Consider the following 22,984-nt stretch of genomic DNA (forward strand, 5'->3'; position numbering starts at 1 on the left):
AATTTTGTTCTTTTTTGAGCAAGAGTCAGTTTTGGAAGTTCAAGATGTTAACTATTCTTTGGTCTTTATGTCTTTGCTCTTTAATTCTTACAGTAGCCCAAAGCAAAATTAGTTTTGTCTATAAAAACTGAAAATCAAGCTTTCTCTTCAAGTCACCTGAACGGAAGACATATCCCAAACTTGACTGGTGAAATTATCTCCTCTTTCCTCTACTCTCTTTTTCAGCCTTTTATTTTTAACTCTCTTACCCTTTGTTTGTTTTTACTGACATCTGGCCACACACCATTTTAGGAAGCAGGCAGTTATAAATCACCCACAGGGAAATCAATAAAATCCAGCTCAATCCATAGTAAGACTGATTTGCTCCCAGATAACCAGGATTCTGCAGGCTCAGGAGTTAAGCCCATGGGGGGATCTGCAAGGAGGGTGAGGGGTAAGGAGTGCCTTGTGGTCTGATACGAAGGTGGACAGCCAGCTCCCAGAAGCTCAAGGAAGGGATGGATTTTGGCCACTGTCCATGCTCTTCTCATCTGGCCTCCAGGGAAAGCTCTGTGTTTCCATTTCATCCAGCTCAGATTTTTCCAACCACATCAGTGGCATTTTCTTATCTTCCAAGGATCTGCTTCAGAGCTGAAGTATCTTCTTTAAGCCTCAAGAAAGGGCAGTAGGAATGAACTGCTGAATTTGCTGGGGAGTGGGGAGGAGACAGAGGAGGTTACTGTAGCACAGAGGCAGGAAAGAAGAAAGTTCTATAGAGCTGTCTGTTGTCAGGCCACTACTTTCCATCCCCACCCAAGGAGTCAAAAGTCTGAACGTTATTGGGCAGAAGCCGAAAGCTAGGCCCAGAGAAGTCATGACTGGCCCAAGGTCACAGAGTGGTTTCATAACAAGGTCACAAAGAAATGGCCTCACTGCTTTGAAATCCTAAGTTTCTTAGCAAAGGGAACTTTGCTCAGGAAATGCAAACTCATGAGCAGTCAGAACTAAAAAAGAAGTAAGACTAGAGAGAAAAAATATCAGTTAGTTCATTTATTTAAAAAGAATACATCAAATTGCCCACTGTAAGGGACAATTTGGGCCAATCATTTCTGCCCTCCTGGATAATGGGAGTGTACTGACTTTGTAAAGAGAATTTCCTAGAAGGAGCTTCTCGTCTCCTTCCATCAAGGAAAATATTCTAACTGCAAGGCCCAGGGTGCTGGAAGTTGGTGAGACCATCTGTGGGTGCCCTGAGAGCAGGGCCTCTCCTGTCTAAGGAGGGAGAATCAGGCTCAGAAACAGGACCATGAGGAAAAACTCAGAATGCCTGATTTTACTCCACAGGTGGCCCTGGTTTCCTCAAGTAGCACATCTCTGAGCTTCTCAGAAGTCTTGTCCCCTTTCTCCTTAGGAGTTTTCAGGAGATGTATGTATTAATCTGGGTTAAAGAACTGTTTGATTGAGTTCAACATTTGCCATATCCTAATTATATCTGTATCTGTTGCTGGGGATACATAGATGAGGAGACTGGGTTTTGAAGGATGACTAGGAGTCTGCCATGAAACCCACTGAGCTGCTGTCAGTGAAGTGGGGGAGAACAACCTGAAAACAAATAACTGGAATTGTGTTAGAGCCAGGTTGGTCAGCTTTTTCTGTAAAAAGCCAAATAGTAAATATTTTAGACTTTGTAAGTCAGATATGATAGTATATGTCTCACCTACTCTACTCTGTCCTTGGAGTACAAAAACAGCCATAGGCAATGCAAAAATGAATGGTTGTGGCTGTGTTTCAGTATAATTTTATTTACAAATAGAACCAGTGGGTTAGATTTAGTTTGCTGAATCCTGAGTTTGAGAAGTGTCATCATAATATGGGAACCAACCCTCTCGAGGGTCCATTTTCTGGTTCGTTATCAGTTTCTCTTACCTGGAAGTGCAGATGAGAAATTTCCAGAAGCTTCTTAAGAATGACTCAGCTTAAACTTTGCATTGAACTCTATGCTGCTAACCTGTTAACTTAAGGACTTAACCTTAATTTAACAGACAGAAGCTATGTGAATCTGACATTAAGGATAATACCTTCTCCATGATGAATTGGTGAATCCTTGGCCAGAAAAATCTCTTCTGCTCCAGCGCTGCTGTTTCTTTTCTGCCACCACCGTGGGGTTCTGTAATGCCCTCATCATGGTGTGTTGCACAGATCCCTGCTTGGAGCCAGACTATTCTGAGCTCAAACACCGCTTACAGTGCTTGTAATGCCTGGAGCAAATTGCTTAGCCTTTCTGAGCTTCCCATCTGTAAAATGGGAATAGCCAGACCTTGCAGGGCTGTTGTAAGGACTTTTTAAAGGATGTAAAGAGCCAGGAAGAGCACCTCATGCAACAAATGTGTGTTCTGTTCGGTTGATGCCTTGGTACTGTTGTCACGTGCCTGCCATCTTTCCACTGTGGGAAGATGACAACTCCCCTGGAGAGAAATCCTTTATGGTCTTTCCTGTCTCAGATCATTAAGCAGCTGTTGTTGCTCATGCCTGTTCAAGTAGCAACACAGTGAAATCCATGTGCCACAGGCCACCAAAGTTTGCTATTGGGATGGCCATTCCCAGGCTCCTGCCCTTGCCCTCCCCACCCCAGCCTCCAGGCCACTTCACATCACTGTTTATCATAGTGTGTTCTCAAGCTGTGCTTGAAGACTCAAATCCCACAGCTATTTGCATAGATCTGGACACCAAGGGAATTGCTGCATTTGACTTAAGCACATGGCTTTTTGTGGCCACAGCCTCCACCCAAAAGGCATCTTTTGAGTTGACCAAACTGCAAATGCAGTTTGAGTCAGATTCTCTTAGTAAAGATAAGACCCCAGCTGAGATCCAAAACTGCTCCTGTACCTTCCATAGGCCTCAATGAACGAGAGGCGTGAGCTTCTTCCTTGTCCAGCAAACTGGGGTCCTCATCCCAAACTATAGGAGAGGGTGGGAATTGTATGCACACAGCAACCCATTGCTGGGGCCTTGGAATCTGCTCTCCTTGAGAGGGTTAGCAGTCAGATCACATCTGATTCTGAGCTGAGGAGTGGGTGGTGGAAGGTCCTGGTGGTCAATAACAGGAGGCAAAGACGTTTGATATTTACACACTGCTGTACATGTAAAAAAGTATACCTAAACTACTGTATAGTGCAGGGACCTCTGCTCAATGCTATGTGGCAGCCTAGATGGGAAGGGAGCTTGTAGGAGGATGGATACATGTATACGTATGGCTCAGTTGCTTTGCCGTCCACCTGAAACTATCACAATATTAATTGGCTATATTCCAATATAAAATAAAAAGTTTAAAATGTGTCAATCAAAAATAAAGAAAATAAAATCACAAAATTTGATTCAAACATGTTTTTATGTTCATCATGCCATCTTTTGGGTAAGAACATGCTGGCTGCTCAAACCTAGTCCCTCTCACCTCTGGAGCCTGAGTTTAAGAGAGAGAGAGAGTGTCTGTGTGTGTGTGTGTGTGTGTGTGTGTGTGTGTGTAGTAGGAGGTAGGGTGGGAGACAGGCCTTGTGCAGGAGGGCTTTGGGCTGGGGGTTCTGGGAGGGTGCTGAGCCCATCAATGAGGGCAGGGAAAGCAGAATGAGGAGCAGGTTCTGAGGAAAGGGGCATGGTAATAAGGTTAGTCATGGAATAACTTAGGGCAAATGCATTTGCTCCAGATCTGAGTTTTTCAGATCAAACTCCCACGTAGGCAGCAGAACAATAAGAAGAGAGAAGCCTTTGGTGTCGAAAGAGACCCTGTACAGCCAACTTTACAAAGACTCAGCTGTTTGTCCCAGTTGGCACTCTTTTTTGCAAGAGACAAAAAAGTCAACATAAGCCAGTTTAAGCAGAAAGGGGTATTCATCAGTTCTTGAAACATAAACGGCCAGGGATATCAGGCATGACTTGAGCAGAGCCTTAGATGATAGCCTTAGAACTTAGTTTCTTTCTGGATCTTTGCTGTGCTTTCTTTCACACTGATTCCATTCTTAGACAAATTCTTTACCTTCCCAATGAGAATTCTATTTTCACCCTCTTACACTCAAGGTCTGCACTTAAGAATCTCATTCCAGAATGACCTGCAAAGTCTTACTGTATCTCATTGGCTCTGGCTGGTCACATGCTCACCCTTGACCCAATCACTGTAATAAGGGAAGTGATACAAAGATGGCCTCAGACTGCCTCTGCCCTGAGGTGGCCAGTTAAGACCTCTCATCACTGGTTGTCTGATTGCTCTCAATAGTCTCCATGGACCCCAAAATAGTGGGGCACAGTCCAGCAACATAATCAGACCCTGTACTGCAATGGGGAGACTGAGGGCTGAGTGCTGAAGGAACCCATCCCCACACAGGCTGGGGACGTCACAGTCAGCTCTCCATTCCCCCAGACGGCTCCTTCACCAACCCGTCCTAATTCCTTCCTTTGACCTTCTGAAGCACTTATGGAGCCCGACTCTGCCATGCAGCTCTGTCCAGGTTATCGGGCCTGTTCCCACAGCTTCTGAGAACTGGGATTCCCAACGTGGAGATACACAGGGGACAGGTAGAGCTATGTCTTCTGTTTGCCTTGGGTTGTGCAGCTGCTCCCTGTCTACCCCGGGGGATGCTGGGAGGAGGACTTTAGTTCTGCACCTCAGCTAGGGTTGCCCTTGCTGGCCCTGAGGTAGGGCTGTGACCTGGAACAATCCAGAGACCCTGTCTGGAAACCTATCCCAGTGCTCTTGTCTGTCTCCATTGAGGTTACAGAGGGACAGAAGTGACTTTGCTCTCGAGAAAAAAAACAATACCCCATTTTGGGCACAGGTGGCCCAGGTTTTGGTCCTGACTCTGTTCCCCAATGGTGTGACCCAGCACAAGTCACTGAGACTCCATTTTCTCATTTGTGAAATGGAAAGGTAAAACCCTTCCTCACAGAGCCGAGAGGGTTCAAAAGCTAACAAATAGCATTTACATAGTGTGCTGTGTGTGGACGATGCCAGATGAAAAACAAGGTTTGATCCTTAGAGTCCTTTCTTTCCAAAGGAGGATCCACCAAGTACTGAGCCCTGAACCCTGCTATGTCCCACAGCTGGGGCACAGATGAGAGCTCTCTGCCTTCAGGCTTGGCAGATGCGGCCAGGATGCAGGAAACCAGTGCGCAGCAGATGGGGGCAGCTGCACGGTGCTATCATGGACCAGAGGGCACACAGCATCCGGGAGAGGTCAGGGCAGGCTTCCTGGGGAGGCAGCCTTGAAGGACACGCTGGGAGCCCCGGTGCCCAGCACAGCACTGACACTGAGCAGGCACCCCCACGGCGTTTCTCGAATGAATGAATGAATGATTTAGGCAACCACCAGTCAGCCACCTTCTGACGTTACCAAACCAGTTCCTGCATGTAGACCCTGATGGTCACTCCCCGGAACAAAGCTGGGAAGGGAGAGGAAGGAGGGGCCATGGAGGGAAGAATGGCAAAGAGAGGCAAGCTGGGACCTGGACATTTATTTATTATTTTTGTTTGGGGATAGGGGTGTTGCTGTGTCTAGGGAGAAATTTTGTTTTATTTTATTATTATTATTTTTTTTGGCCACATCATGCAGATTGTGAGATCTTAGATCCTCGACCAGGGATCAAACCTGGGCCCTCAGTAGTGAAAGTTCGGAGTCCTAACCTCTGGGCCACCAGAGAAAGCCCAAGAAATTTTATTTTTGTTTGGAACAAAATTCCCAAGGTGGTGGCATGCTGTTCCTGGCTTTTCAGACAGGTTGTTGCTGGTGGTTTCCTTTATTTTCTCAGGACACCAAAGAGAGTATCTTTTTTTCCTTTTAACAATTCCATTATTTATTATGCAGGCAAGTCAGGTTCTGTGTAGGAAAACAATGGGAAAATATACACATAAATATTTAAAAGATGTTAGATTGAATTTATTCATGATTCTACTTGAAAGTGTTAGTCACTTAATAGTGTCTGACTCTTTGAGACTCCATAGACTATAGCCCTCCAGGCTCCTCTGTCCATGGGATTTCCACTGGAGTGGGTTGCCAATTCCCTTCTCCAGGGTATCTTCCCCACCCAGGAACCAAACCCAGGTCTCCTGCATTGCAGGCAGATTCTTTGCCATCTGAGCAACAAGGGAAGCCCATCCTATTTGAAGATAACTGTTTTTAATGTTTGGGTTTTAACCTTTTTGACTTCCACTCCCTACCCTCATGAATAGATAGAGCCATATTTCAATCTACATATATTTCACAAAAAATGTGTACACATAAAAGTATATATGATTTTAAAACAAAAGTAGAATCATGCCACCTGTTCCTCCTCACACACCCCCAGTCAATGATTTTACAAACAAACATGTCCAAACCATCAAACTTTTATGCCTTTGAACCATTTTGGACAGAATGTTCTAAAATGGACCGTGTTCTCCAGTCTTTCCCAAGGAGCCAGATGCAAGCTCTGCTTCATGCATACCCTGTGGACATTCTAACTCTGTAGCAGGGCTGAACACAGGGGATGTGTTAGTTGCTCAGTCATGTCCCACTCTTTGCAACCCCATGGGCTGTAGCCCTCCAGGGTCCTCTGTCCAAGGAATTCTCTGAAAATACTGGAGTGGGTTGCCATTCCCTTCTGCACGGGCTCTTCCTGACCCAGGGCCTGAGCCCAGGTCTCCCTCATTGCAGGCAGATTCTTTACCATCTGAGCCACCAGGAAGCCCAGGGCCTGGAAGGCTAAGACAGGCCCAGGTCCAGTGACTCCAGGGCCTGGGCCACACAGAGTGCTTGTGTTTGCTCTTTGGAGTGTGCTGCTTCCCTTCTTGTGGTCAGTTGTGTCTTCTCACTGTTTTTGATCTGCCGTGAACTGGAAAACCAGAAACCAGTCCTGGAGAGGAGCTTATGTAGGTTTGAAGTCAAACCCTCTGTTCCATGAGGTATTAGTGTTATCAACATTTTCTCTCCCAGATGTGAGTAAATGATCATTTCTTAAGTATTTACTGTGTTCTGGATACTTTACATGCCAATTGTACTTAAATCTCATAACAACAGTTTGAGAGGAGTATCTTAATTCTGTCTTACAAACAGCTGTCTGATCCCTTCGAAGTTCATTGCTTTGTCAAGAGCCATTGAGCTGTAAGTTTCAGAGCTGCAATGGAACCCCTGGTCTGTTTCACCCCTAAGTCCCAACTCTTCTCGACGTACCACATCTCATGTTTGCTTCCAGTTCTGAGCTGGGTTTGGTTTGGTGTCATTGCCAGAGGCAGGGCCACTGGACTGGGGAGATGCTTCTGCATGGAGCAAGGCTTGGCCTCCATGAAGGTCTGAGGCCAGGCAGACAGCTATCTCCTCAAGCAGCAACTCCAGGGCCTGGACAGCAAGGAGAGCCCCATAGACTCACAAATCACCCGAAGAACCCAAGGGGTGCAGCCTCATCAATCTCTAGGGAGAGCCAGTCTCCACTTAGCTGGCTAGGCTTCTCAGATGGTGCTCGTAGTTGGCACTACTTATTGGACTTGATTTGAATTAGGTTAACTAGCAGGAAAAGTCAAGGGGAACATGTTCGCAGGGTATAAATCAGAGGTGATAATTTGTGGCTACAGACTGAATCTTGACCAGGGATGTGTTTGTTTTGACAAACATTTATAAATTGGAGAGATTTAATATTTATACATCTGGGATTTGCGCTTTTCTTGAAAAAATGGGAGATCCAGCTAACAAAGATGGATATTTTTTCATGAATCACCTCCGCCAGTTGAATAGTAGTAACTGCCCCAGTTAGATGGTACCTATGCTCTGTGGTAGGCCACACCCTATGAAGGCTCTCTTTCATCTCAGCTGCCTGGCTCCTGGAGGATCTGAATCTGTCACCTTTGCATGAATCCCTATTTTTACTGAAGCTACCTGCAAAGCCTTCTTAATCTGTTTGTTAGTGATATGGTTTCATTCGTTCCTTCAACCAACATTTAGTGGGTAGCCATTCTGGCCCCTGGATGTGGGCCATAAAAATATGAAGACTTATTAAAGATAGTCATAAAAATATGAATAAGGTATAGTCCCTGCTGTTGAGGTGCTCAAATTCCAGCTGAGTTGAGGCCAGTGCAAATCGCTCGGGGAGAACAGAGAGAAGTGTGGTAAACTGAATATTCCTCCCCCGCTCCCTGCCAAGAGGTCTGTGCCCTAATCCCTGGACCCTGAATATGTTACCTTAAATGGAAAAAGGACCTTTGCAGATATGATTAGATTAAGTTTTCTTAGATTTGGAGATCATCCTGCATTATCTGTGTGGGCCCAGTGTAATTCCAAGGGTCCTTATAAGAAGGAGGCAGGGAGAAGTCAGACAAGAAGGAAATGTGAGGGTGGAAGCAGAGGTCAGAGAAGAGAAAAGATGCTACGATGTTGGCTTTGAAGATGGAGAAAGGGCCACCAGCCAAGGAATGCAGGCAGCCTCTAGAAGTGGGAAAAGCAAGGAGATGGATTCTCCCCTAGACCCTGCCGAAGGAACACAGTCTGCTGGTATGACTTCAGTCACTGAGACTGAGTTGGGACTTCTGACCCCCAGAACAGTAAGATAATAAATCTGTGTTCTTTTAAGAGACCAAGTTTTTGATAATTTTTCACAGGAACCATAGGAAACTAATACGAAGGGAGAATTTTTTTCTGGGGTGAATGAAGGACTGTTTGAACTGGATGAGTAGGAGCTTATCAGGTATAGAAAGGGGATGACAGGCAGCCTATGCATAGGGAAAAGAATTGTGCAAAAGGTATAAAAAAGCAGGGCGTGTTTGGAGGTTAGCTGCTGGTCCATTGTGGTTGGATCATAAGGTGTATGACGGCTGAAGTAATAGATAAGGCCAGTGAGAGGGGTTGGAATCTCACCTTAGATCTCATCCCATGGGAAAAGGGACCAGTTCTAAGTCAAGATTTCTTATTATCTCAAGGATTAAAAGAAAGGGAAGGGCAATCCAATTTATGTTTTAGAGAGACTGCTCTGGCTGTTTGGGGAGGGTGTTTGGGAGGGGCCAGACCAGAGGTAAGGAGACCTGCCGCAGTGACTCAGGTCCCATGGGTTCGTGGCAGGGATAGTGGCCACGGGAAGAAGGCAAGTGACCAAAGACACCTAAACTAGGATTGACAAGACTCAGAGTCTAACTGAACGTCGGGAGAGATGCAGAGCGGGGAGTGATGATGGCTGTGTTTTGAGCTTGAGTGTGTTCACTGGGACACAGGAGTGGGCTTGCGGGAGGCAGGGCTGGGGGCGGGAAGAATGATGGGTTCTGTTTGGGGCGTGGTGAGTGTGCAGGGCCCACGGTGCATGTGGGAAGAGTTGTCCAGAGGCAGTTGGCAATCACAAGTCCATAACCCTGTTCTCTGGGGCAATGTTCAAGTTATCTACATCCCTTCCGCTCCCGGCAAGAGGTGAGGAGCATGGGGCTTGGGACTGAGGGGCCTAGTGGTGTCCTGGGAAATGTTTAACAGTCAACTCTCTAGGGAAATAAGACTTTGATATATAACATTTGCTGATTCCTGTGGTAAAAATACTCCCATCATGACCAATTTTAAGCTACTAATTTGACATCACTGAACATGGGGTTGGGAAGAGGTACACAGTAGCAGGTCATTAGATAGTGTTCCCTCCATAGAGATACACTAGAAAAAAATCATCTCAAAAACACAGATAATAGTAAAATGTAGTAAAATAATCAAGACATCATCATTATTGTGGCTATTTAATTCCTTTGTTTCTAAGGTAATTTAATTTTTCATAATATCTGTGTTTAATGACCAGCTCACAAAACACTTGGTGATTTTACATTCAGCTCTTACGCGCCCATACTAGCAGGCACCAGCACACCACACTGGAGATGTTCCTATGAAACACAAGATGGAAGAGCCTGGAAAGCCACCTGCTTTCCAGACAGGCTCAGCGACTCCCCGAGGTCACACACCTGAGGAGGGTAGAACCAGGTCCAAGCTCTAGGAGGCAGTTTCTGGTCCTCCACTGACTGGAGGCATCATCGGGTCTCCCTGTGGGCCCCTCTGCGCCCTGGCCAGCCCTGCAGCCCTGGTAACACCGTGTGGTCCTTAACCCCAGGAGGATGACTCATGTCATTCTGGAGCGAGTGACTCAGGGAAGAGGCTACTGGGCAGCCTGGAACAAAGAGAACCAACAGAGATTTATTTCTCCTGGGAGCTCAATGTGAGACTCGGATATTTTTCTGCTGTTCCCGGTACCTTTGAACTGCCTCTGATGAAGCAATTGTACATATTTCCAAGAAGAAAAAAATTTTTTCAAGTGGACTTGTTTTTAAAGAAAGAATTGCTGAAGTGAACAAGCTGGAGTGGCAAGCTGGGGAGATGCTCTGGCTAACTTCCTGTCCTAGCTGGGGCAGGGAGTCGGGGAGGGGGGGGGCGGGTGGAGGCGAGTGGATGGAGGTCTGGCTGTGACTCAAGAGCTTTTTAGGGGGTGCAGAAGCTGGATCCCAGGCAATTACGGGTCTCCAACCCTCCACTTCCTCATGAGCAGCGTCTAAGTTCCAAGAGGCTTCCCATGTGAGGAGGGCGCCTGTCCTTTGACGAGACAGCCCCTGCTTTCAGTCCTTGCTTAGGAGTAACTTCTGAATCCAACTTCTCAAGGCACCTTCGGGTTTGGCAACTCTGCTCCTAGGTGTGCAGAAATCATGGTGCTCTCAGCCCCACGCCCCCCACCCCACCCCAGGGATGTAAAAAATCCAGTGAAGATGTCTAAAGGCCTCATTGAGCAAGTCACAGCAAAGAGCCATCTCTTCTCTTCTGAGGTGTCTGGGTAATGGGGCCCAAGACCTCTCGGTTCTCAGATTTGGGGATCTTTGCTTACCTCCCTGGAGAGGAAGGGTGCAGGCCCCCTTTCTCAGAGACTCACCAGAGCTTAACTTCTCGCTGCTCCCACTCCACCTCTCCTGTCTTCCCCTCACCCCGTCATCTTCACTGGTCTTGGGTGGAGAGAGACTTACCCTTAGAATGCTTTTGACCCAATTTTTTATTTCTGAGCACCAACACATACCATGGAGAACCACAGCAGCTATACCAAAATATAATATCATTAAATAGGACACAAATTTGCCCTCACCAGCATTTGTCAGCTCTTGTCTTTCTGACGATAGCCATTCTAACAGGTGTGAGATGATATCTCATTGTTGTTTTAATTTGCATTTCCCTAGTGACTCTTGATGTTGAGTATCTGTTTATGTACCTGTTGGCCTTTTATGTATCTTCTTGGCAGAAATGTTTATCCAGCCCTTCCAGTTTGCCTAAGGGCTAGCCCTTTGTGATACATAAGGCAGAGACAGACTCCCTTTTCTCTACCTCCTGCTGCCACCCGGATCCCCCTCTCTCCCGATCCCCTTCCCAAGCAATGGGCACAGAAGGGCCTCACTGTTTACCGGAGGGGAAAGGCAGTGGGGGAAGGGAGATGTGAAGGGAAATGAGGAGTCTGTTATGATTCCAGATGTGCCATCTATCTGCTGTGACCATCCTTCCCCACCCGCCCCCCCCCGTCAGCCGAGCATCAGCCTCACTCAGGCACTCTTCCTCCAGGGGCTGGCCCTGCCCCCACTCCTGGATGTGGTGCTGGCTCACTCTCAGGACTAGAACAGGGTCTGAATTAGGGGAGGAAGGCACCCTCAGCCAAATGGGCCCATAAAAGATCCTCTGGGCTGGAGAGCACAGCCAGACCCAGGGAATATCGGGAGTGCTCAGGGCCCCCTTGCCCAAACACTGCTAGGCCAAGGCCCCTTTGCTCCTAGTCCCTGGGCCAGAAGGGTTGTGGTGAGGATGGGAAGTAACTCAGGGGGTCCCTTCCGGTTCCTCGTCCTCTCTTCTCTGTTGCCCCCAAAGCCTCTTGCTTCCACCCTTCTACACCCAACCTTTGCTCTCCACTCCTCCTTTTAATCCAGATTTGCTTCCAGGATGGAAACTTGGGGCTCCTGCTGACTTGCTGAGGGCTGTGCCCCCTCCAGTCATCCATTCTCTTATTTACCCTATGCAGCCTGAGCACCTGCTCCGGTTCTCAAGCTAGGTTTCATCTCTCCGTTGCAGAATGACAATCTCTGTACTTTGGGAGTCGGCACTGGGGTGGCCGAAAAGTCTGGGGCTTTGGAACCAGATATGGGCTTCCCAGAGGGCTCAGTGGTAAAGAATCTGCCTGCCACAAACCCAGGAGATGTGGGTTCAATCCTTGGGTTGGGAAGATCCCCTGGAGGAGGGCACAGCAACCCACTCTAGTTTTCTTGCCTGGAGAATCCCATGGACAGAGGAGACTGGCAGGCTACAGTGCATGGGGTTGAAAAGAGTTGGACATAACTGAGCATTCTTTGGAATCAGATAGACTCGGGACTGACCACAGCCAGAGCTCGGACAACCACAGTACTGCACCCTCTTTCTGTAAACCCACCATTGTAGCCATTGGCTGCCCAAGAACAGAGAAAAATGTCAGCATCACCAGAGTGCACAGCCCCTGATGGTCTGATGATCTGCTATCTATTTGTCAGTATGGAGGAGAAGCCTTCTCCAGGCCAGAACTCTGTCTCCTTTATCTGCCAGGGACAGAGCTGGGAACTCTGCCTCTCAGGATGAACACCAAACTCTCTGGGCCTTGGTTGGGTTTTGGTGATGCTGTGGCTTGGAGAACTCAGCTGTCCAATTCAGAGGATGAGAAAGGAACTCACTGAGTGTATACTCTGTGTGGGTACCATGTGTATTTCCTAATTTAATCCTTTCAACAACTCGAAAAGGTAGGTCCTGTTCCCTCCATTTTGCAGATGAGAAAACTGAGGCCAAGAGGAGACTAATCCAGCAAGAAAGAGGCAGAGAGAGAATTACAATCTAGTCTCCCAAGGTCAAAAGCCTTCTTTCAGCATCCTGAGGTTAGGAAGCAGGATGGAACTATCCTGGGGAGACCCTCAACTTGAGCTCACTTACTCAGGATACAGGACCCAGGGGCTTCCCAGGTGGCACTAGAGGTAAAGAACCTGCCTACCAATGCAGGAGACGTAAGAGACACGGGTTCGATCCCTGGGTTGGGAAGATCCCTTGGAATAAAGCATGGCAACCCACTCCAATATTCTTGCCTGAAAAATTCCATGGACAGAGGCGCCTGACGGGCTATAGTCCACGGGGTCACAGGAGTCAGACATGACTGAAGCGAGTTAGCAAGCACAGGACTCAACTCTGCAGTTGACCAGGTCTAGGGACCCACAGAGGCACGTTTCAGTATTTTGAGCTGATCTCTGATGCCCAAGGAGACTTTCCAAGTGTGTCCAGGACTGTCAGGGGCAAATGCAGGGAGTTGGGGGGATCTTCACTCTCCCAAGATCAGAGGCACTGCCAGGGGACTCCTGCTTTCACGGCAGAGACACATCAAGTTATTATTTACTGAAAGCAAACTTTCAACATAAGAGGCCAGAAGGCTGATGTGTGTAGTAGGGCTGAGGGGCAGGGGTTCTGGGACCTTCTTTGGCTGCTCCTCACCCACAGGTGTGGTTTGGGTCAAGTCCCTGCCCCTGTGCGGGTTTGTCGGATGGGAGCAGGGGCAGGTCTGGCGCTTCTCCAGTGGCCTCTCTGTCATCCTCTGAGTTTGCAGAGAACTGAGAGGGATGTGTGTGCAGCCATCCCAAACAAATCCCTCCATCGAATTCTTCATCTAGAGATAGACCACTGGTATTAATAGCAACCTAATCTCTTTTAAATTCTTTGTGCTGCTAAAATGAAAGCAAAAATTCAAAGCTGGAAGGACAGAAGAAAAAAAAAAAAACCCTCCCTTCTGAGAATTCTGAGTCACTCCAGAAAGGTCAGTGGAGTCTAGGTTAACCCATTGTTTCCCAGAAGTGCCTCTGGCTCTTCCTACACCCAGAGATTAACAGAGGGAATGTGAGAGCCACTCAGTTTGCAGGCTGTGCTCCTGGGATTCTGTGGTCTCAGAGAGGGGTTTGGTCTCTTCGGGACTGGTCACAAGGCTCAGCGAGAGGCAGCCCAGGGGCCATTGTTAAGAGGCCATGCTTACCAAGATCACCACCCACAATCCCGTGGACGTGACCCTGCAGGGAACTGGGGAGTCAGACAGACCTGTGGTTGACTGCCCCTCATGGGTGATGTGACTTTGGCCAATCTTTGAGCCTCTGTTCACTCATCTGCAAAATGGGACTGATCATGATGTTAGTAATAATAGTATATACATTACCTACCTCAAGGGCTGCTGAGAACACCAAAGAGGTTGTAAAGGCCCTTGTGAAATCACTCCTGACAGTGGCCCCCATACCTGCTGGCACATAGGCAGCCCCATAGGAAGCCACCCTCCTCCCATGGCTGAGGTGTGCAGGATGGAGGTCTTCTGCCAGTTGTGGGTGGCAGGACTGTGCCTTACGGCCACTCTGTCAGAGAAGCCCCCTCCTGCCCATGGCCTGCAGGGTCCTACAGTGACCATTTTCAGGGGCAGAGTCTGTGCTGCTCACCTAAAAAATGTGGGCCTTCCTAGGGTGAATGATTGGATGAACAAACTAATGGACAGTTGCATAAGTAGAAGACTAAGAATACGAGTGGGTGAACACATGGACCCACAGACTGATGGCTGGGTGAATGGGCCACCCTACACAGTGGGGGTCACAGAACCTCTAACAGTGGGCCCCGTCTTCTGGCCTCATAAGACTCCAGGCCTGACAACCTGTTGCTTCTGCTATCTTATCTTATCCCCACTGGGAATGCATTCCCCGTCTCTCCCTTGCAGGGCAGTGTGCCCTTGCTGAGTTTCGTGGCTACACTCTAGCAGAACTCCTGATGGAGGAGACCAAGTAGAAGAGGGAAGAGATGAGGGGCCTTCGACTCAAACTTGCCTGGGTTATAATCCTTAGCCTGCCATTTATTAGCTGTGTGATCTTGAGCAAGTTGCTGCACCTCTCTGATCCTTAGTTCCTTAATACATAAGATGGAAATAATAAACAAGATAGCACATGAAATACACCTAGCCTAGCGTCCAGTACTTAGCAGACCACCTAGACATGTCTAATGAATAAGAAGGAATAAAATTATATTAGTTTGCTTTCTTTGATGAATAGCCAGAGGGAGACTAACATATTTAAATGAGGTTTAGAGAATTTTGACTTTTTCAGTAATGCAACGATTGTATAGTTATCCCTGCAGAGACTTAGATAGTTTTGCATCAGGTACAAAGGTAGCTGGACCAGTCAAGTTGCTTCACTTCACTGCACCTCAGTTTTCCTTCCTGTAAAATGGGCCAAGCTACATAGCTAAGCAACATTTGGGGGCTGAAAGAGTCAAAAGAGCTGATAGCTTTTGGCAATGATCCACCTAACCCTTTACTGACTAGGTTGGAGAGGCAACAAGAAACGTCCTGAAAACGGGTTAAAGAAGGAGCTGCTCAGAGACCAAACATTACTAAATATTTTTTCCTTTTTTGGGTTGGTGCTCTAGATCACCACTTCCTGGAGATTATATTCTAAACTTGCCTTGATGGATGCGAGGTCCGCGTGCCCACAAGCTCCAGCGGAACCCAGATGTCATCCTGAGGGAGGGACTCTGCTTTTACCTTGCTATTTTAAGCAGCGAGTTTATAATAATGGATGGGAGAGAAAGCAACGGGGCAGGAGCAGCGTGAGAATGGCCTCGGTGGGCGGGGCTGCTGGGTCTCCCCCTGGAGAACTTGGGGATCCACCCTGTCAAGTGTGAGACTTCAGCCAGCCTCCACTCTGCTTCATCCTGCAGTAGCTGACACCTCTTGGTGTTTGTCTCAATTTGTTTCTGTTTTACTTTGGTTTTTGACCCAGGGACTGACTAAAGGTCTTTCTTAAGGAGCGGGAGGGAAAGGAAAGGAAGTAGAGATATTTCTGATACAACTTTGGAATACTGTGGCCCTAGAATCCTATGGGATGGGACCCTCAGGTCTGTGTTTTGCTGTCATTAGGAGGAGTTCAGGATTTCAGGGAGTCCTAGGGTTGGAGAAAGCCCCTGAAGTAGGTTAGAAATCTTATGACCCTTGCCCCAGCCTTTGATGAGACTCTCCCAGGAAGGGGAGCTCACTACTTTAAAGAGCAGCCCATTTCATGTTCTGATGGTTCCAACTACTAGAAAGCGTTTCCTTGCCTTGATCTCACCTTTCTGTCACTGGCCATGCATCTACCCTTTGGAGACAATAGAACTGCATGAATGGCTTTCAGATATCTGCAAATAGATTTTATTTCTTCCTGTACCAGCTCTTTTCCAGGCTAAAGGTCATTAGTTCTTTTTTTAATGACTTTTTTTATGTGGACGACTTTTAAAGACTTTATTGAATTTGTTAAAATATTGTTTCTGGTTTTTGTTTTGGTTTTTTGGCCACTAGGCTTGTGGGATCTTAACTCCCTGACCAAGGATCAAACATGCATCCTTTGCATGGAAAGTGAAGTCTGAATCACTGAACCACCAAAGTCCCTTTAATTCTTTAAACATAAATTCTTTAAACATAAATTCTTGTCCTGCTTCCCCTTTTTTGAATATACCCCGCATTGTCTGAATCTCTCTTAGCATGTAGAGCACGATACACTTCATGTAGATTAAGACAAAAGAAAAGTGAAACTGTTACCTCCCCTGTTTTGGAAACTATACTGTTAAGACAGCCTGGAGACCTGCACACACATGGCATATCATTTAAAAAGTTTTCTTGGGACATGTAGTCCACTTTGCGGGTAGAACTGGGGCATGTGGATATTTTTCTGCTGCCCTCAACCCTGCTACTCTATACTTTACCCAGCACTACCGTTGTCCCTCGGCTTCCCTGGCAGCTCAGATGGTAAAGAATCCACCTGCAACATGGGAGACCTGGGTTCGATCCCTGGGCTGGGAAGATCCCCTGAGGAGGGCACAGAAACACACTCCAATATTCTTGCCTGGAGAATCCTCATGGACAGAGGAGACTGGCGGGCTATAATCCGTGGGGTCGTAAAGAATCGGACATGACTAAGCGACCAAGCACAGCATAGCACTGCTGTCCCTACTGCTGAAATCCAAGTCGAGGTGATAGAAATTCATCACAGAGCTCACCTTTGGGCAAACCTGTTGCTCAATATACTTATACAGAAACCATTTGGGCTGGGAGGCACAGCTCTGGTCCCATAGCTCTTGTTCCCAAAAGTCAGGTTAAATCTGTCCTCTTGGCAATGACCCACCTTCCTGTCTCACCTCCTCCAGCTATTCTGTTCAGAGAAATTTCATCAGCATTTCAATATTTATGACTCAATCTAAACACCATTGCTAATGTGAAATCTTCCTTAAAATGGTATTCCACTCATCCCAATTTCCCAAGTTAGGGACCCTTTTCTGGGAAAGCATCTCACTTTCAAAGTGTTTACCCTCTTTATCTTGTTTTCTGGCTGTCTCCCCCCACAGGACTCCATGCTCATTTTGGGCCAAGACCACGTCTTCATCTTCATGGTAGAGTAGATGCGAGTGTTCGTGGTGAAGGAAGTCAGCTCACAGGTCCTGAACTTGAGATTTCTTGAGCCGACCAGCAGGGGTCACCCCAATTGTTTCAGAGTTGAATGGGGTTCCCTGCGCACTGTAGAGAAAGACACAAGTCAAGATGGCGGTCACAAGCACTAAAACTCCCAGAGATAAAGTTCCCCAATTCTTAAAATACAAGTCAACATGGATTTCTGGGTATCTGTGATCAATGGATGCCCGTGGTATCGTGATCTGGGTGTCTGTGACCCCCTTGCCTGACTCGGGAAGCTCGGTTTAGAGTTGTGTGTTGGGGGTGGGGGCGTCAGTAAGAGCTGCGGCTGATGCCACATCTGAGCCACACCATAGCACGGTGACTCTAGCGCCTTCCTGAGCCCTTTCTTGGGACAGGCGGGACAAGAAGAACTCCTGGGGTTGTGGGTGGTGGCAGGGCCTTCTGGCTCCTTCTCCTGTAGTCTCAGCACCTTGCATAGGACCTGGCACTCAGTAAATAACAGTGTCTTCCGTTTCCCCTGTGTGTCCCAGCAGCTCCCGACTGTGGCCTTGGCCAGGGTCTAAGGATGACATCTGCCTCTGGTTGTTTTCATCTGCTGTCCCCCAGAGCAGCTCCTTCAAGGAACCCCTGAAGTTGTATAATCAGACTGGTTGTTGGTTCTTTGGGTCCCTGGAGGCGTTCCTCACCCTCCAGCGCAGGGGACCTGAAGGGGTTTAGGGATGAGAAGAGGCCAGGCAGAGGCCCCTGGGCTCAAGCCAAGCTTCTGGACCACAGACCAGCATGCAGGTGGCCTCTGTGAGCACCTACTCCCTGCTGAGTGAGCTCTCTTTTCATCTTGGGACTATTCTGCATGGGAGGCATTCTATCTTTGTTCCCTGATGAGGAAACCAAGGCTCAGAGGTGAAGCCAGGCTTCAAGGCTAAGCATCCAGTGAGGGGCAGAGTGGAGCCTCAAATCTGGATATCTGGTTCCCAGCCTGTGTTCCTTCTACCTTGCTGTCCTGCCTCTCCAGATGGAGACCTGAGATGACTGGTCCCCTTTTCTAAGAGGAATCAGAGGATCCAGACCCATTGGCTCAGGTTTATTGCCAGATCTTGGTCCTACACCTCTTAACAGCAAGGAAATGTGAAAATGCAGTTAGTACTTACAAGTAACAGTAGTTAGTAGTTAGTAAACCCAACTCAAACTGGTTTAAGCACTCTGAGACTTAATTATTTGTGTAACTGGATAATTAAGAAATAGTTCCAGCTGCAGGTGAGCTTTGACCAGGGCTCCAGCTCTGTTTCTCTGCAGATCTCCTCGCTCTGCTTTCCTCTAGGTGTCAAGTTTTCTCCTCAGTCTGGCCTTCCTCATGGAGGCAAAATGGCGTCCATAGTACCAGATCTGCACACTCCACCACCCAGAGCAAGAGAGAGCATCTGGGTCCCAGAACACTGCCGCGTGCTCCTTGGCTTATTCTGGATCTATTGTCTAGCCTTGAGCCAATCACTGGTGAGATGGATGAGATTATGCTGGCTGGGGTCAACCCCAACCAGTTGTCAAGGTAGCTACCCCATGGGGGAGGGTTCAGTTCAGTTCAGTCACTCAGTCATGTCCAACTCTTTGTGACCCCATAGACTGCAGCACGCCAGGCTTCCCTGTCCATCACCAACTCCCGGAGCTTGCTCAAACTCATGTCCATCAAGTCAGTGATGGCATCCAACCATCTCATCCTCTGTCGCCCCCCTTCTCCTCCTGCCTTCAATCTTTCCCAGCATCAGGGTCTTTTCCAATGAGTCAGTTCTTCGGATCAGGTGGCCAAAGTATTGGAGTTTCAGCTTCAGCATCAGTCCTTCCAACGAATATTCAGGATTGATTTCTTTTACAATTGACTGGTTTGATCTCCTTGCAGTCCAAGAGACTCTCAAGAGTCTTCTCCAACACCACAGTTCAAAAGCATCCATTCTTCGGTGCTCAACTTTCTTTATTTTTTTCCTTTCTTTTCTTTTTAATTTATTTTTTCAGAGAGCTGAAAGAAAAGGGGAGGGTTAAGTGTGGCTTTGGGGCAGCAACCCAAGGTTGCTGGGGTTGTGCACTGCACAAGGCACATGAGATCCACCCTGGCTGAACCTGCAGAATCATGACTGTAGCAGAGTCCTGGCAGGTCCAGTGAGGGCTGTTCCTCAACCAAGGGTCAGAATTGCTGCTGAAGGGCATGAGATGAGGCATGGGGCAGGAAGTCAGGAGACACCATCCCTTCTTCCTCCTGCATCTAACCAAGCAAGGTTGTAAGATATAGTGGCCACCAAATCAGGAAGATCTTGATTCAAATGGTTGGTCTTTGTATGATTTGGGCAAGTGGCTTCCACTCTCCAAATAGTTCTCTTATCTATAAAATGCAAATAGTAATGCCTACAGCATGAGGATTAAATTAGGTGATGTTTGTAATGTTCCTAGATAATGCCTAACACCTAGTAGCTGCTCAATAAATGGCTGACAAACACAAGTCTGGTTCCCATTGGAGTGTCTTCCATCGGTTATGGCTTCGAGGAGTTCGAAGCATCCTTCTGGGATGGCTGTTTCCTGTACAGCCTAAATTAGATGCAAAATCTCTAAGGTCGCCTCTGACTTTGTAAACAGAGCGAAAGAGCAGGAGGAAATGCAATTCCAAATGCCCTCTGCTCGCCTATTTTAGCCCTTGTTGATGCAAACTCAAGCAGGCGCTCTCTGCGGTTTGTGGCTCCTGGAAACGGGACCCGGCATGGGTCAGGGATGGGACTGGATTTGACTTGTCCTTTTGGCGTCTCCTCAGCCTGTGGAGCCCAGGCCTCTTGGAGCATCTTTGGGGCTGACGCAGCGGAGGTTCCGGGCGCACGCAGTCACTCCCGCCAGGAGGCTGCCATGCCCCACATTCCCGAGGACGAGGAGCCCCCCGGAGAGCCACAGGCAGCCCAGAGCCCCGCCGGCCAAGTAAGTGCCCCCTCCCTTCCTGCAGCTTGCCTGGCCGGGGCCACGCCAGGCGCCCTGGGCTGAGGCCGTAGGGTTTGCCACCAGCCTTTGCAGGCGGCAGTGGGCCTGGGGAAGGTGTGTGGCTTCCACACCAAGGAATAAACTATCCAGAGGTCATTTGAGTTGGCCCCCACATACCCTGAGAGTGGAACCTCCTAGGCTGTGTCTGACTGAGGTCTCCTGGGAAGTCACACTGCCCTCCTAGGATGGAGAGATACCTGGAGGAGAACCACCAGCTTGGAGGGCCTTGTCCTGTCAGGGCTGTGGGCACCAGCATAAGGTCACTTAAACTGAATCCTCTTAAAATGAAGATCAAAGTTTCTTAGTAAATAGTGAGAAAGGGTGTCAGTAAGATTTTACTATAAAAAAGGAAATGAAGAGAGTAAATTGAAAGGTTTCATTGAGGTTGAACTGTACAAATGATATTGTAAAGATAAATTTTTAATCAAACATATCACACAATATAGCTTATATGCTAATTTTTAGAAAGAACAGAGAATTAATCAAGTATGTTTATTTTTGTATTACATATTTTTTATGCCAATGAAGTGATCTGTTCACATGAGGTCACAACCTTTACGTTTTACTTTATAGCACCTTCATTAAGAGATTCTGCTTGTTTGATATTTAAGGGCTTCATTCATTTTCCAAAGGACCTCTTTCAATCCCTCAGTATTCCCTCATGAAGAACCTATCTTTCCATCATCCTCATAATTATGAATTCATTTGTTAACTGGTCCAATGCCATGAGCTCCTCATTGATCTAAGATCTTGTACGTGAAGTTCTCCGACATGGTGTTTTGAACTTGATGAACTTTGCAGTTGGTTTGCACTGAACTTACACATCCTGTTGTATCAGACAGTTCTCCAAATGTCCCTGAGACCGAGGCAGAGACACTCGTTAAGCGAGGGAAGGTTATATGAGCTGGCATTAATTTGATACATTTGAAAAGTGGGCAGATTCTACGTGAATAATTTCATGTTATAATGACATTTGTTTTCACATTGTAACTGTGGGAACTACGATAATAAATACTTAGAAAAGAACAGCCTCTTGTATCCCCACATCCCAAGCTCATGGGACTGAGATGCTGTAGAACTTGGCAGCCTTGGAGAGCCCTTGAGTTTCTAAATGACAGTGAGCCCAGCCCCCGTGCCCTTGGCTGTAGGCACAGCTCAGGGCTTTACTGAGCCCCACTCCCAGGAGCGTCCTGGGCTATGGTGGGTGCTGCTCTCAGCTGCTTTCAGTGGCTCCAAACTGTCCTTCCACTCCTCCGCAGGTGACATCTAGCCTTCCCCGAATTGTGTGCTCTGCTGCTGCGCCTTTCCTGCTGCTGCTCCTAATCACGTGTGGACAATTCCCCCAAAGTGTTACCAACAGTGACTGTAAGGTTTACCCAACAAACATTTTGCCAATCTACTGAAATCTTGGCGTTTAAAGAAGGGAAGTACAACACAGAGGAAAACACGTGTGTGTGTGTGTGTGTGTGTGTGTGCTCAGCCATGTCCGACTCCTTTGTGACCCTGGATTGTGGCCTACCAGGCTCCTCTGTCCGTGGAATTTTCCAGGCAAGAATACGGGAGCAGGTTGCCGTTTCTTCCTCCAGGGACTCTTCCTGACCCAGGGATCGAACCCTTATTGCCTGCATCTCCTTCATTGGCAGGCAGATTCTTTACCACTGAGCCACCTAGGAAGCTAGACTAAAACACATCTGGATTCCAATGTCACTGCCCCCTATCCCCAGGTCATTCCCTTCCCCAGGTCCTATCCCCTTAGCATCTCCACCCCTCAGCCCTGGATCGGTTCTTGCTGTGGTCATCCTTGACCCTGTCCACTTTACTCACAATGATAGTGCCCTTAAGACAGGTTCTGATGCAAAATCTAGCTCCCGAATCCTGGGCAACTCCCCTGAACAGCTGCCATGCCCTGCTCCCCAAGTACTCAAGTGTTCCTAAAAAAAAAATTAACGAAAGATGGGCAAAGACACAGCTCCATCCTCAGAGAAGAGATCCTTTTCACATTAAGTTCAGTTCCTCTTGGTTTCAAACCTCTCTAATTGAAAGACACTTCAAACCTCCACCAAGATGCAAGACCAGTCAGCACAAAAGCCTGCTGGCCTTCCCCCCATCATGGCTTCAAACCACACACAGGTGTAACTTCACTGGGTCAGAGGTGAGGGTGAATTTCTAGGGGTAACTAAGCAGTGAGAGTGTGCCAGGAGCTGACCATACAGATGAGGGTCAGAGAGCCCCAGCGGAGCAGCAGAAACTCCAGATTCCAGCCCCCACAAAATCACTTTCCTGAACCAGACTTCTATAATGTGGACCCTGGGCCCTCAGGGTCTCTGAAGGTCCTCCATGTGCTCGTGGGGAGATAAGAAAATAAAGAGACTGTTTGTGGGCCTCAATAGCCTCTGCAGTGCCAGAGTCTATCAGGAGAAGGACCCATGAGGAACCTGGGTGAGCTGGAGCCAGGATGCCCGGATCCTATGAGAGGCCCATTAGCACAGGATTTCAGAACATGGACTCTGGAATGAGACCATCC

At 47.7% G+C, this 22,984-nt stretch overlaps 1 protein-coding gene across 5 annotated transcripts in view; it reads left to right on the forward strand.

Moving 5' to 3' along the window:
* IRAG1 (inositol 1,4,5-triphosphate receptor associated 1) overlaps positions 1-22,984 on the forward strand; it is a 118,913-nt gene that overhangs the window by 25,649 nt on the left and 70,280 nt on the right. For 4 of the 5 annotated variants that reach the window (XM_061147770.1, XM_061147776.1, XM_061147782.1 and 1 more), the window contains one exon: positions 20,243-20,400. The exons of the other annotated variant lie outside the window; for it this stretch is intronic. In XM_061147770.1, coding sequence (XP_061003753.1) covers positions 20,243-20,400 — 158 coding nt within the window. The remainder of the gene's footprint in view (positions 1-20,242; positions 20,401-22,984) is intronic. 5 annotated transcript variants of the gene reach the window in all.

The sequence above is a fragment of the Dama dama genome, chromosome 1 (genome assembly GCF_033118175.1).
Source record: "Dama dama isolate Ldn47 chromosome 1, ASM3311817v1, whole genome shotgun sequence".
Classification (NCBI taxonomy): Eukaryota; Metazoa; Chordata; class Mammalia; order Artiodactyla; family Cervidae; genus Dama; species Dama dama.